The sequence below is a fragment of the Anabas testudineus genome, chromosome 12 (assembly GCF_900324465.2).
Source record: "Anabas testudineus chromosome 12, fAnaTes1.2, whole genome shotgun sequence".
Lineage (NCBI taxonomy): Eukaryota > Metazoa > Chordata > Actinopteri > Anabantiformes > Anabantidae > Anabas > Anabas testudineus.
The window spans coordinates 2,125,754-2,140,637 of NC_046621.1; the positions used below are offsets into that span (position 1 = coordinate 2,125,754).

The following is a 14,884-nucleotide window of genomic DNA, read 5'->3' on the forward strand; positions in this document are numbered from 1 at the left end:
CAACTCCACTAGTTGTGGAAACACTGTTCATCATTTTAGTGTGCAAACTTTAAACTAAATGATTATGACTCATACCTGAGGAAGGTGTCTCAGTGCCCATGTCCAGCATCGTGGCCTGAGTGGGGATCTCGGTGTCTTGTTCAAGGCTGTGTGTTTGTGTGTGAGGCAGCAGTGAGTGTGTGTCTGAAGCAGGAGGCTCGGTTGGACCACTGCCTCGGCCTGACACTGCAGCTGATGCTGGGGGTTTTACTCTGCTCAGTAATCCCCCGTTTTGATGCTCAGGGGAATGGCTTCCAGGGAGGGAGCTGATGCTGAGTCCTCTGCCCAGCAGAGGGAGCAGGTTCTGGGGCAGAGCAGAGGGGACGATCGCCCCTTTCTGGGAGGTGAGTCGTCCTTTTTGAGCCAGAACTGAGTGCAGCAAACCTCCGGCTGCGGAGCTGGAGCTTTTGCTGTTGAGGCTGCTTTCTTTTGTGCTCCCTGGTGTCATGACTAGAGATGGGGTGGAGTGGGTGGCTGTGGGGGCTTCTTTATCTGAAAAGAGTGGAAAACAAGGAGTGAATCTCCTCTGGTATAAAGGACAGAAAATGATCTTTGAAAAAGCCCTGGGATTCAGCTCTGGGTGGTTCTGTCACTGTCCTGCTGGTCTTATCAGGAGCAGGGTTATCTAGCCGGCGCAGCCAAAGCCCAGTCGAGCTTCCCTTCACTTTTCACACACACACACACACACACACACACACACACACACACACACACACACACACACCATACTGAGCATACACCCACACATGAATATAAGACAGTGCAGCGGAGAGACAGGGCAGTTAAGCATGACAGGAGCTGTGGAAAGAGGAGGGGGGAGAACTTTAAAAAAAAAGAAAAGAAGAAATGCATAGACAGGCAAACCGCTCTGCCGTCCATGCTAAAATGCCATCTCCAGCAGCTTAGTTCAAAAACAGCACAGAGCAGCATTTACACACACACACACACACACACACACACATTCCTATACACCCCGTGTTCTTGTGCACAGACTTTGCAGTCCACCTTCACAACGACCAGCAGCCGTACAGCACAAACACTCAGCTCAGAAAGTGCTCAGGGTGCAGTCTCCCATTAATCTCCATTTGAGTGTCATTTACACACTCTTCAAGCCAAAAGTGTACCGTTGTTTTTATCATGAAGGAAATAAGGCAGGGAAAATATCCTCGGTGTGCCGTCGACAACACAAACACTTTCTTCTTGTTGTGCAGTTTTTCATCTTTAGACAGAAAATAAATCGCCTTTTTTCCTGGATATACCTGCAACACGCTCAATGTGTCAAACCGCCAGCATCAATAAACTCATTTCAGCTTTCACAGCCTGCAATTATTTAAGCAGCTACTCAGCAGCAGATGTTGACACACACACACACACACACACTGCTAAAGACTCTAAAAACTCTATTTTTCATAGGAATGTAATTTGATCACACTAATTATGATGATGGATACACAAAAAACCTTTTTTGATCCTTAAAATAGAAAAAGCTGCTCATCAGCAGAGTCATGCATGAGTAAAGTTCTGCAGCAGGACCCAGCAGTCTGTTTCTGAAATGATTTAATAACAACTATACTCAAATTAAACGGAGACAATCAGCAGGATTAGTGTGATATTACTTCTTAAATAATATCTGCCCTTGTCATGCTACATGAGATCAGAGGGTTTAAGACAGTTGTGTGTGTAGAGGATCTATATAGTCTGTGTTCACTTGTGTTTCCATCTCATCCCAACAACTCATTTGCAGAAGCACACACTGAGATCTCCACAAAATACTGCTTCATTCATTAATTATTTAACTCTTCTGACATGATTTAGTGGGAATTCACTCTCAGTAGTTTTCTACACTGTGAGCTGTTCCAAAAATTCAGCTTTACTTAGTGCGATCACTTGAGGTAGCCAATACATTTTACTTTGGGCACATCTCTGAATCCTATAAGTGACCAGAGCATGCTCCTAAAACCTGATCCACTGCTGATATAGAAATATTGATTAGTGCAGCTATAAAAAGAGGGCCGGGCTTTGGCTGCCTCTCTGTAGTAATAAATAATAAAGGCTCAGACAAAACCATTTTAGGAACATCCCTCTGCTGGGCTACGAGACACAACCTGTTGTATCAGAGAATCTAAATTCAAATAGAAAATTACAGATGAAATTAAAAGTGACAACGTGTTCTGTGGATTATCAGGAACGTTCATAAGAAACATTGCTTTAGAATATTTTAAGTGTAAGAGCTACAAAGACGTGTAAAGACGTGGATCTTTGTCAAGTCTGTCTCATATAACAAGATGTAAACCATTACATACACTACCAGTCAAAGGTTTGTCACTGTCTCCTTCAGTGTTTCTTATTTTTATTTTATAAGAGCTGTTTGTGATGGAGTGCTGCATCAGATGGTAACGTAGCTCGTTGACAAACCACTTACAACTATAGACCTGATGTCAATAACAATAAAATCAATGGTCGGAGCATAAACCGATCTGATTGTTATGTTATCTACTGTTGTGTTTCTGTGTTACACTGAGAAAATCATTAAAAGAGAAAAACTCAACTCAACAACGTGGAAAAGGAACCAGCTTCAGGAACCGGTTTGGCTGACCTGACCCTTTCAGGCTGAGTTCAACAGGTTGGTGCAAACGCAGCACATTCTTGGTTTTGTAAATTTTATACTGCTGACAGAAATTTCCAGGAAGCACTGGAGACACGAGTGGTTGACAATCCTTTATCCCTTAATTGGTCTCCTGTGTGTGTTTCCATTTGCATTCACTGTGCTTTTTGTTTTGTTGTTGCTCTCTTCCTAATTACCTTATTTATAGCAAGAGGGTCATCATTTGACTTTGAACCATCTGAACAATAATGTCTAATGAGCGACACACATGAATACAGATCGACTGGGAGAACGTTGATAAGCAGAATTACAATGAGCTCTATGATGTTGGCTCTGATTTGTTTCAGTGAACTCAAACATCAAATCACACACCAGTATGATGTAAATGAGAAATCAATAGGCGCTGTTGTAAAGCCTTTAGTCTTTCTGGCCGAGCTAGAAAAGCAGAGACTGTGGAAGATATAGTTTAATTAATTTCTTGTCATGTATCAGAAGAATATGCTGACAGCTTCCACCGCTGTGCTGTTACCTGAGTAATTTAGTTCAGACATCAGATGAATAATTAAAGCCCAGATGTTGCGAAGTCCTTTAAAGCCCAGATTGTGTTTATAACCATCCCCTCTCCCCCCTCGCAGTTTTCAAGATTAATGTGCGATGTTTAGTCCTATAAGAAGACAATAGACACGCTGATGAGAACTGACAGACTTGTGGCATTTTTGAGATTTGCTTGATAGAAATATTCTGCAACATTCGCTTTTGTGACAGCGACGGATTGATGGGGCATTCAGCTTTCTGAAATGACTGTCAGCCAAACAGACTTGTCACATGATGAACAGATAAGGCTGATTTAAAAAGTAATGAAGAGGAGGACGACACGAGCAAAGGAAACCGTGATTTATCACAGTGCACGCCTTCAGGAACCCGATTTGTTATGATCTGAGGTAACAAATCTTACTTCAAACCACCAGACCTCTGTTTACTATGAGCAATGCGTTTGCAGATTTTTATTGCACTCCATGAAGCCAGAGCAGCTTATTTCACTGATCAGCACCTTCAATCAGAGGGGAGGAAATAATCAGTGAAATCAGCCGCTGCTTGTTTTCGACCAAACTGCTGGAACTGCAGCATTAAAGCAACTAAAAAACACAGCCGGGTAGTCGCGAGGAATGATAATGCAGCAACGCCAGTCTGAATGACGAGTGTAAAAGGTCATAGGACACAAAGAGGAACAAGAAAAGAGCCACTGAGCAGATTAAACACCTTCAACCTAAGAAAGTGACACTGTCCCACAGTTAGCAGGCCTGTGGTGGATTCTCATTGGCTAATGACAAAAAACGTGCATAATTAAGAAGGTGGAGGAGTAGAGGTTTGGAAAGTCAAACAGAAAACACGGTTAAATAATTAGCATGTCAGAGCAAATGTCCATAAATAATTCAAGAAACCACAGCTGGAAGAGTAAAGAGTGCAGATTAGGCTGGTTTACAGTGATTTACAGGATCTAACAGTGTTATTTAGTTTGGATTGAAACTTTCTCCATGTTCAACTCCAACACGTGGTCACAGCACGATTGTCATTCTGTGTTCATGAAAATAATGAATTTGAGCTAAATCGTTGCATTTGAGTTAAATGAATCAGTTTCTGCTGTGTATTAATATCTGGTTGGTTTTGTTATTCAGCTCTGTGAACCTCGCCTGCCAACTGCGTCTTATATCCTATAATGTCAGGATGTGCTACTACATTCATAGAAAAACATTCTTTTGTTGTTTTGTTCCTCACCTTGGTAGATTGTTGATCTGGCAGGATGATCAGAGAAAATGCAAACTTTTGAACACAAAACTAAAGACCTGCTCTTATCTGCTTTCACAGACTGCTCCAGTGTTTTTCTGCCTGCAAAACTGCGTGAAAGGTCACTGCAGCATTCAAGAGGCGGCAGGTACTCTGAACGTGTGCCTGTTGGTTCGAGCGCCTTGATGTTGCCGTTTCAAAGGTCTATGGTATAAGTTGTATGGGGACTCCCCGGGGTGCACAGATACCTGGGTAGCCTCTTGGTCACAAAGACAGGATGAAAGGGGCCACTTGCTGGTCCTTGACATGGCTTTCGTAGAAAATAGGAACATGCACTCAAGCTCACAATAATCAGGACAGTTGTGCTTATTTCAGGACGTCATTGGAGCACCTAGACAGTTCTATTGATTCTAAAAGCCTCCAAACAGCCCGATCCGCAGTGACAGCCACAACAAAAACAAGACTTACTGCTTTCCTGTCTAGACTGGCAGCGCCGAGAATAGAACAGGTTCAAGCTTGTTCTGAAGTGTGGGGTTACAGTAATGGAAACGTTCTGAAGGTTGTTTTATTTCATGATGAATATCTCTATATTAACAACGGAGCTACATGTGTATGGATGAATTACTTACTGGACCCACCAGGCACCAGGTCCAGGAACAGAGGGAAGAGCAGCCCAGTTAGTCATGATCCATCCATAGTGGATGTTCTTACTGAAGTTTCTCTCAGCTGAGTTATTACTGAGTTGTTTAGCTTCTTTATACTCGTTTCCTTCGATGGCCGACAGCTTTACGAGCTGTCAGTCGAGCTCCAAACTGCAGATACTGTGGACACAGTGGCATGTTTAGAGTTGGTAGAGATCGAAAACAGAGGCAAAAGAAAGTGAAAATTAACTGCACATTTATCATCTGGACATATTGTTGTCACAAGAATTACTTCAGTTTTAGAGAGAACGTTTTTTGGCACATTGCTTTTGTTAGTAATTAAAATAAAAAGATACCATCAGAGCATGACACCACTTAAATTCACTCACACAGCTGATTTTATCTGTGGGAAACTGACAGACAGGAAAAATACATATTTGCATTTAGTCATCCAGGTGCAGAAGACTGCGGTGGCTCTTATATACATACAGTATCAGGAGCTTAGCAGTGCTGTACAGTACACATACTCCTACACAATCCTTCAGTGTTCATGCAGCTCACTATTTGGCAGACGTGGCACAATGTTCTTGTACATTCGTCAATCATCCTTTTCTGCACGGTCAAAACATCCAGCACCAATCACAATGTAGGTGTTTTATGCTTCTTTTAATCAAACAGGACGACTGAGCTCTCAAAGATGTCGAAAAGATAAAAAGGAGAACGTTTGTGTGATTCTACTTTCAAAGGAAAATAAAATGATGAAAAGGAAAAATAGAGCTTTAGACAGCTGAGAAGATCATCATCATCGCTTTCAATGGAGAGTTATTAAAGAGGGATAAAAGGTGCTGTGAGCAAGTGTAGGTTCAGATATGTGGTAGCTTGGATACTGATGGGACACAGATTTTATTCAAAACATGTATTTGTACAAAAACGCTGTCTCATAACTGTCAGAGCATCGTGTCTTGTTTGTGGAGCAGTTTATATTCACACAATAATAAAAAATTAAAGGTTCTAAATAGACAACAAGCTCATAATAAAGATATTATATCGATCTCTGTGGGGAAATTGCTGCACGTGTATGAAGGTGCTTTCAGGTGTTGATGTTTGACGTGTGTCCAAGAGGAGGGAGTTGAGCCACTGGCCTGTGGTTCATGGGAAACCACTGTACCAGCTGAACCACAGTCAGTCACTTCTCACTTCATTTAGGACTCTCTGGTTTCTGCTCCCTCACATGTCAGCAGACGGTTTCCATTTAGTCAGTGCACCAGATTTCAGTTCGACACGAGATATTTGCATGAATTGACTTTGCCTAATGAGCCAGTATATGATCGGCATATTGACATAAATTATTTACCATTTCTAATGCTGGAACGACAGCCCTAATAAAGCATAGCTTGCTGCACTTCACATCAACAGCAGCACATTGTGCTAGCACGCCCTGCAGGCTCACAGCCCCATATGAAAAGCTTAAAAACTTGTATTAGGAGATCTATGAGGACTATGCAGGAAATGGAGTGTGGCAGAAGTGAATGAGAGATGCACTCCATTTCACCATTATTGATGTGGCTGGTTATCAGATGCATGATTGAAGCCATGAATATTAGATGGCAGGGATTTCATTAAATTCTTCATTGCGTTCTCTGCGTGTTCCTCATCTTGCTTCCATTTATAGGTGCACTGTTGATTCCTGTTGTCTGTTAATAGACAGCACGAAGACACGCCAACATTTCTCACTGAGGAGTCCTGGCAACCTTAAACACCACATGTCAGCGAGGCGGCACTCACCACATCTCTCTATAACACTGAGTGTGTGTTGCTCGTGCACCGTTCCTCACACTGAGGAGGTGAGGTTGTGCTCGCAACAGAGCGACTGTTGTGAGAGGAGAAAGAGAGCGAGTGTGAAATGGAGGCACAATTCAATAGTCCTCATTGACTGCACACTGTCATTGCCACTCCAACACAACCGCATCGGAGGTTGTAAAGCCATGTCAAAAAAGATTCGACAGCGCTGAAAGGGTGAGCATGACAACAAGGAAAATGGGCTCCTTTGTGAATTTGTGTGTGTATATTTATGAGCCTGAACCGCTGCGCTAACGTTCAGGGGAAAGCTCATCTTTTTGTTTCCTTTGTTACTCTATTTAATTTGTATTCTAGGAGCTGGTGGCTTTTTAAACTGCTTCATCAGACCCAGGACTGGCAGCAACTGTATCTGGAATACATTCCCTGTCTATCATGTCTGTTATCCATGGAGACTCACTGTGATAACCAGACACACACACACACACAGAGCACGACTCAGCTGCCTGTATATAGTGCACAAAGACAGTTTTTGGCTGCATTAGAAAGAGCGGTCAGTTCATCATTTCAGGTGCAGAAACAACATATCTTACCTAAAATTATGGCTAATTCCAGTTTACTATTAAACTAGTTTTGCACTTTTGACTGTCGTTTCTATAATTTATGATCACTTTTCTACAGTGAAGTCCAGCAGGGCATGAAATCCAAGCAGTCAGATGATGAGACAGGTTGTAAACAAGTCAACAGTTATCTGGAGGTGAGCTGAGAGTCAGTACTAATCCCTCACTGCAGAGCCTGCTAAAAACAATGAACTCTTACGGTATATACTGTATGTACCACTTCCTGGAACCACAGGAGCCACAGCTTCACACTCCAAAAACTCCAACCCCTATGTGAGTTTCATGTGTCAACAGTCTAATAATCCTGCTTTGCCAGTGTACAGATTTCTATTCACATGTGAATTAGACCATTTTCAATTCACTTACTCAAAGGTGGAGGTAAATTCCTGTCGTTGTAAAGAACGATTATTTCTGAGGAACAGACTGAAATGTTTTTGATTCTGATCACACACAAGATTCCAGAAATGCCTTCAGTTCCTACACGGTTAGAAATAGTCACAATCTTTACTTCTTTACAGCAGATTCGGAGAGTTAGCACTGGGACTCCAATACAACACATGGGAGGCAAAGATTCGGGTTCCTCTAAAGGGGGAAGGAACTGGATGATGTACTAGAAATTTGGGAATGTCTGCAGGTCAGTCACGAAAAACTCCCTTAGCATTTTGTTCCCAGTGCTCAGGAGCAAAAATGGGATAAGTTGTTGTAGCACTCAGCTTCAGTAGGTTTATTAGACAAGAGAACTACTACTACATAAAGAAAATAATAATTTATAAAGTTGGTTTCAAAATTGAGATTTAAAGTTTGGGTTGAAAATGATGTTCGTAATTCCGACTTTTTGAAGTGATGCGATTCTCAGCTTTTAACAGTATTATTATCAATAATGACTGAAGTTGTACTAAAGCAGTGTTATTATTTAAGAACCACTTTTAAAAGTATTTTAAAACTTGGTGTGCTATGGTGTTAATTATATAGGACTCGCTGCTAATTGGACGAAGCAACAGGAAGCAGGACTGTGGCAGAAACGCTGTATCTGTGACCTCAGATGTCTCTGCCCTTTTAAATTCAGGTGCTGGGTAACCACGCTGCACTGATTTAATGATTTCCTGTGTGTGTGACCTGATGAGTGCCAACACACACACACACACACACACACACACACACTCTCACTCAAACGCTGATCGATGTTATCTTCAAATTGACACTTGAACTGCGCTCGGAGTCAGCGAGCGGCCTGTGACCTGAAACTGAAAGCTGGGCAGCTATCGAACTGACCAATCAACAGTGACCTCGGAGCAGACGAACATGCACCAACAATCTCTGCTCTCTACTCACACACACTGACACAGATGTAATGTAAACGAGCTCATTAGCATCCATATACTTTACACTTCGTCATTAGCATAACTGTTAAACAGATTCAGGTCAAATTCCTACATCAAAGAACCAATATTATAATTCCTAATGTTACCAGGGACTGAGCGTAAAGATGAAATAACATCCTTCAAGTAATCCTGCCAGAGAGTGAAGGCAGCATTTTCAGAGAGTTAATTAAAGTTAATTAGTTAAACATGGCTGATTGGAAAAGTGGTTAAGAGGACGTAAGTGACAGAAACACAAATTTGGTTTTTGAAAACATCAGAAGTGCAGTTTCAACCAGGTTAGAGGGAGGAGCAGCTCCCAGCAACAGCACTTGTTAGTACAAGTAAAAGCACATCTCAAGGATGAATCTGTTTCAAGTCACCGCCAGTTTTAAGAGGATGTAACACTACACACAAAGTTAACAATTAATCACATTCATGCATCAAGATCAATTAAGCACAAGCTTGATTTCCAAAATGACACCAGCTCTCTGAAACATACTGTGATAAAGGCATTTTGCATTCACACTATAGATAGTAAGTGTAATTATAAAAATAGGTTTTAAAGCTTTGTGGTAAATCCATTCAGTGATGTTAATTCAGGCAACGTTCTCAGGATCAGTGTCTAATTGTTCTACCTTTGATTGAAAAGATAAAAATATCAAGTCTTAATAATCTGATTTCAATCAAACATCTCTGCATCACATTCTATCATAATACAAATTATTTGCAGCAGTGTCTGTGTCATACTGCCAGAGAGGGAGAGATGCACATCCCTAGGAAGTCTGCATGGAGTCTCCACACCTGACAGCTGTGAAAAGTCTGCACTGCTTTTGGTTTAAGGCTCAAATCTAACATCATGGTTTCACGCCATAAGCCTCAGCTGGTGTCTGCGGTGTCAGAAGCAGGTGCTACTGCAGCCAAGCCTGACCAGCTCAGCTGAGCAGATGGCATCATCTGTGAGCTCGTTCTCCTTCACACCTCGCTCATTATTCCCTCTCCACCTTCCGCACGCTTTCATGTCAACTTTACTTTTACCCTTCCTCTATATATTTACATCCTTTTTCTGTGATCGCAGCCTCTGTGACTCATTCCTGTGTTTTCCTATGTAAAAACATGGCACATACTGTACCTGCCTGTTTCTCCCCTGGGTAACACATGTGATTAATGAACAATAAATCCTGTCACTCAGCCATGGAAACTTGTTTCCCCAGTGGATTCCAGCACAACAACGTCAAAGCTTCATTCTATGAGAGCAGCTTTTTTTTCACCCATCAACAGAATATGCCACAGTCAAAAATACACTTTTTAAAGTCTCACACAAGACTCACCCAAAACACCCAATTTCAATATTTATTTTTGCCACAGTCATCACTTGGCTTAAGCTTCGTAAAATTTCACTTTTGGATTTAAACATACCGCAGTAAAGTAACAGAACAAGAATTAAATCAGTATTTTTGGGATTATTGGAAAGTCCAGTGATCCCACGCTTCAGCATACTTTCTCCCAGGATGTCCTGGTAATTAAATCAAGCCATTCAGTGCCTTTTTTTAATATCCTTATCCTTGTTTGTGGTAAAAACAAACATGACGCTCGACAAACCCCCAAAACAATTCAGTTTCTATCTCACGCACACCTGGTGCAACTAATGAAGCCCTTGATTAGTTGCACCAGGTGTGCTGAAGACTTCCTGGATCTGTGTTCTCACACTGGGCTCCAACTTTTGTCTCCGGTGGGAAAGTCCTGCAAGTTGCAACTTTTTAAGCTCTTAATAAATACATAAAGCTAAACCAGCTTTGCTTCGAATCTCCTCTATCTAATTTTGATTTGTTGCCTCCTTTGTAAGTTGCTCTGGATTAAAGCGTCTGCCATGACTGAATGTAATTGTAGTCCATCCAAGGACTCTATCCTCCTTTCTGTGCAGAGTTTTGGCTCCATATACATCACTCCTCGAAACGTCAATTATTGATGTACCTGCTTTATTAATGTAGTCAGTTGATATTCCTGTCCATCTTGTAGCCCATCAATAGAAAGAGGTACCTTTAGTGCTGGTATGAGAGGCTTAAGGACGTGATAAAGCATCAGTAAGTGTTTCCCTGGGAATGAGAACGAGCTGGTTGAATAATCGTCTGCACCTTTCTGAGTGTGTGTTCTGAAACTCTCATCTTCTGAAAGTTTATGGGACCTTGTTGCACTGTTGAACCATATTTGCAGAGACGTTTGGTCACATTTGTTGTGCCAAAGCTCACAGATGGACGTCGGTGACAGAAAGATGACTATCAACACCTTCTGGGATGAGTGAACCTTACATTTCACATCCACAATTACGTTTTATAAATATGTTTGTCATAGCAACAAGCTAAACTCAGCAGAAGAAGCTCTTGTGCCTTGACACTGTTGGTATGTGTTCAAGGCAATGAGGCGTGCAAGGGGATTGTGACTGTGCGTGAATGATGAAGCAGTTGTGTTATGCATTAAGAATGAATTCACAGAAAAGTAGAAATGATTTAAAGTAGCACGTTCTTTGCCGCTGCAGCTTTGGGATTCTGTGTGCCTTCTTATGTGAAAATACTTAATCCTCATGAGGATTAAATGTCCTCAAAGAGAAGGAATGAAGTGGAAAATATTCCTGAGTCAGATAATTTTTACTTCCTTTCATGGCTGCCTCAGAGTTAGATGTGGGTTTAAGGCTAAGATTATGAATGGATTAAGTGGTAGCAGTGGTAAAGGTTAGGATTACTGGGAATGGTTAAGGGATGAATACAGTCAATGAAGTTCCTAACAAGTATGCTGCAGTAATACCAATGTGTGTGTTTGTGCTGACATGTACATGTTTATTAGCTGCTCCGCTGAGCAGAAACCTCGCTGTGTGAGTGCCCTTGCAGCCACAAGTCATTGAAACTCTCCTCACACTCCTGTTTGCCTCCAGTTAGCAGGGGAAAGGGCTGCGGGAGGGGGAGTGATGGAAGAAAGTGATGCTAGTTGATGCCAGAGGAAACAGACAGCTCTATCTCTCCACAGACCCAGAAAATCCTGCTGTGTTTTCACTACATGAGGCGCCCACGACAATGATGACTATCCATTTAGTTGATGGTGTTTTGTAAGCTAAAATGTCACGTTAAATGAACACACTGGTGGCTTCGCATGCTTTAGCTCATTAACTACAAACTGTACATGCAGCATTTTAAAGTTTTGACATATGGAAAAAAGCTACATGACAGAAATGTTTGAGGATAAAACGACTGAATGATTTTAGGATTCTGAGAAAAGCATTAATCAGTCAATGTGAAACAGAAAGCACACAACATTTAATCACTATTTTACATTTATACTTATCCTATACTTAGCACAGTTAGCAGCTAGGATGGAATGAATGGAATAACAAAAAACACATTTCAGACAATCCAAAATGTTTTATTCATCCACCACAGTGGAATAGCAGGTTCAGCCAGACATCCCAGATGCACAAGGAAATAGAACTTTAAAATTTCATGTAAATGTAAAGCAGCAATTTCCAGTGTGCGACAATTTAGGCCTTATTTTAGTAATTCTGTTATTTCTAGTAGATCTCATTACATATCACTCCAGTGATAATGTCTCGGAAGTGAAAAACTTACAGCATCAGTAGGGAATGGGAATAGATGGCCGACAAAACAAAACACCAACAAAAACAGGAGACGTGTGTGTGTCCCCACTTCAAACTGATGGTGTTGTTAGTTTAGGAAGTTGTTATTTTACCCAAACCATGATTTTTCTGTAAACCTAAAGCTAACGGTAGCATGAGTTTCAAATATCAATCCATTCCATTTCACACAGCGTTCCCTCCACCTGCTCTGTTATGCTCTGCTACACTTCTCACCAGCACTTTAGGTATCAGCTGTTATGAAGTTACATTGAATTATTGATGCTCTGTGATTGGTTGTAAAGATGAGCCGGCTGCAAGGCTTTACAGTCAGAGTGGTTTTCTGCCATGTAAACGGGTAACAGGGTTTCTAATCATCTTTTTACAAGAGCCCATGTGCATAACAAAGGCTGTAGTATGCTGACTATTGTCTGCATACTAGTGGAACAAGATACCACACTTCCTAAATATGGAACCCGAAGGGAGCAGGTAAATCAAAAAGAGAAGAGGGCCAAGCACTGAACCCTGTGGAGCCCCATACAAGTGAAGCACACAGGAGGATGTAGTGTCTCCAAAGTTAACACAAATAGTCCTATTTGTCATAAGATTTGAACCATTCCAACGCAATACCCTTAATGCCTAACTAATGCTCCAGGCAAGAAATAAGGATATCAAGGTCAACACAGTCTCCTGAATCAGCATTAATATAAACTAAGTCACTGAGTTCCCCATCTGTGATGCACCCTGCAGCATGTTTTGGGAGTACAAAGTAAAGAAATTAAAAGCTACATGTAATCCAATGTCCTCCAATCATGCGATTGGTCATGTTTTGTTTTGCACACGAGAGGTCTCTAGATGATTCAGATCAACTTCTTTTTGGGGTCTCTGTGTTTTTTTTTTTTTTGGTGCGATTGCTGTGTTCACACTAGATAAAATTAAACTCACCGAGGGAAAAAGGACTCAAGTTCAATTCAAACAGACTAGAGCCTGTAGGTGTAGGTAGCAGAAGTTGCATACTGTGACACATGAGGCCAGAGGGGCTGTTCCATAAAGAGGCAGTATTACATGTATTGCCCTTTATTAACTTGAAAATCATGTATCAGTGCAGAGTCTGCATTAAAAATCCGACTGCACAAGCATGTAAAAGATCAATAAGAGTAGTCCAAGTGGTCAAACAGGGCAGAAGGGTCTCTGATCAATTAAAGAGCTAAAAACACAAGTGCCAAAAGCTGGAGGAGGGTTTTCCACAACCTGGCAACCCAAAGATTGATCTATATAACATCAATAAATAATTAACTATTAACTATTAATTAAGCCAAATATTGACTTATTAGAAAGTGGTACCAGCTCATTGCATGTGTCTGTGTGTTCACGTCTCAGGACCTGTCACCGGTACCGTACTGTATGTGGGTTCTGTGCTTTTACTCCATGAATAAAAGAAAAGAAAGGTGGATGCAGCTCTTCACCACCCACATCAAATGTGAAAGGGAGCAGAGAGCAGAGCTGAGAGGAGCCGAGGAAGAAAGGATTCATGCTTTTAGCATGAACCTCGGGGTGACCATGACCCAAATGTCAACATAGTTGGTGATAAATTATGAAGCAGAGAAGAAATGCAAGTGAATTGTAATAAAGACAGTACAGTACAGTATTGTATATTTTAAAATCCAGACATGTTTTGGTTTTAGTGCTATTTAATTATAAAGAAATATAAAAAACATTTGCTTTCGTTAATGTTTTGTTATAAGAATCATTTTCTATAGTGTGACTCAGCTTTAAAAGCAGCAACCTGAGTGCATCAGTCCAGCTTTTACAATATATGGAATAGTGTATGTGCTCTAAAAGCAAAGGATTCCCACTTAATTGAAGAACGCCAACTGAGTCTTTCTGTTTCTATCCATTACAGACTTTATCTGGATGTTCTACTGAGGATTTATACCCCAAAATATTTTACTCTGTGGCTCAGAGCAATCAGATGTGACCTTAGTGACGATCAATGAGCTATTCTGTTTTTCAGAAATGCCCAGCAGTTTTGTTCCTTTTGGCCTTTACAAATATATGATCACAAAAAAGAGTTGGCTGAGTAAAATTCCCACAGTAATGAAAAAAGTCAGGCTGTGAATGATTAGAACAGTGTCAACAAGCAAAAACATGTATGTGTAAGATTTGTATACATCACACAGCTGCAGATTGGAGCCAAGCTGGAAAATGATTTTGCTGAATATAAACACTTTGATCCAGACGTAAATATCTACACAGTGGATTGCCATGAAATGTTATGCAAACATTCATGATTTAGCTGATCTCATGTCTTGGGGTTGGCATTTTTGTTTTCAAGAATTTAATCAAACATGATGAAGAAAGAAAGAAAATATTATTAAGGAAATATTAATACTATTAATACTATTCTGTGTTCTTTT

The 14,884-nt window shown here is 41.0% G+C and overlaps 1 protein-coding gene across 1 annotated transcript in view; it reads right to left on the minus strand.

The window, feature by feature from the left end:
• The window catches only part of LOC113158200 (seizure 6-like protein), a 39,417-nt gene that overhangs the window by 14,003 nt on the left and 10,530 nt on the right, over positions 1-14,884 (minus strand). Inside the window, exon 2 of the mRNA XM_026353931.1 lies at positions 76-531. Coding sequence (XP_026209716.1) covers positions 76-531 — 456 coding nt within the window. The remainder of the gene's footprint in view (positions 1-75; positions 532-14,884) is intronic.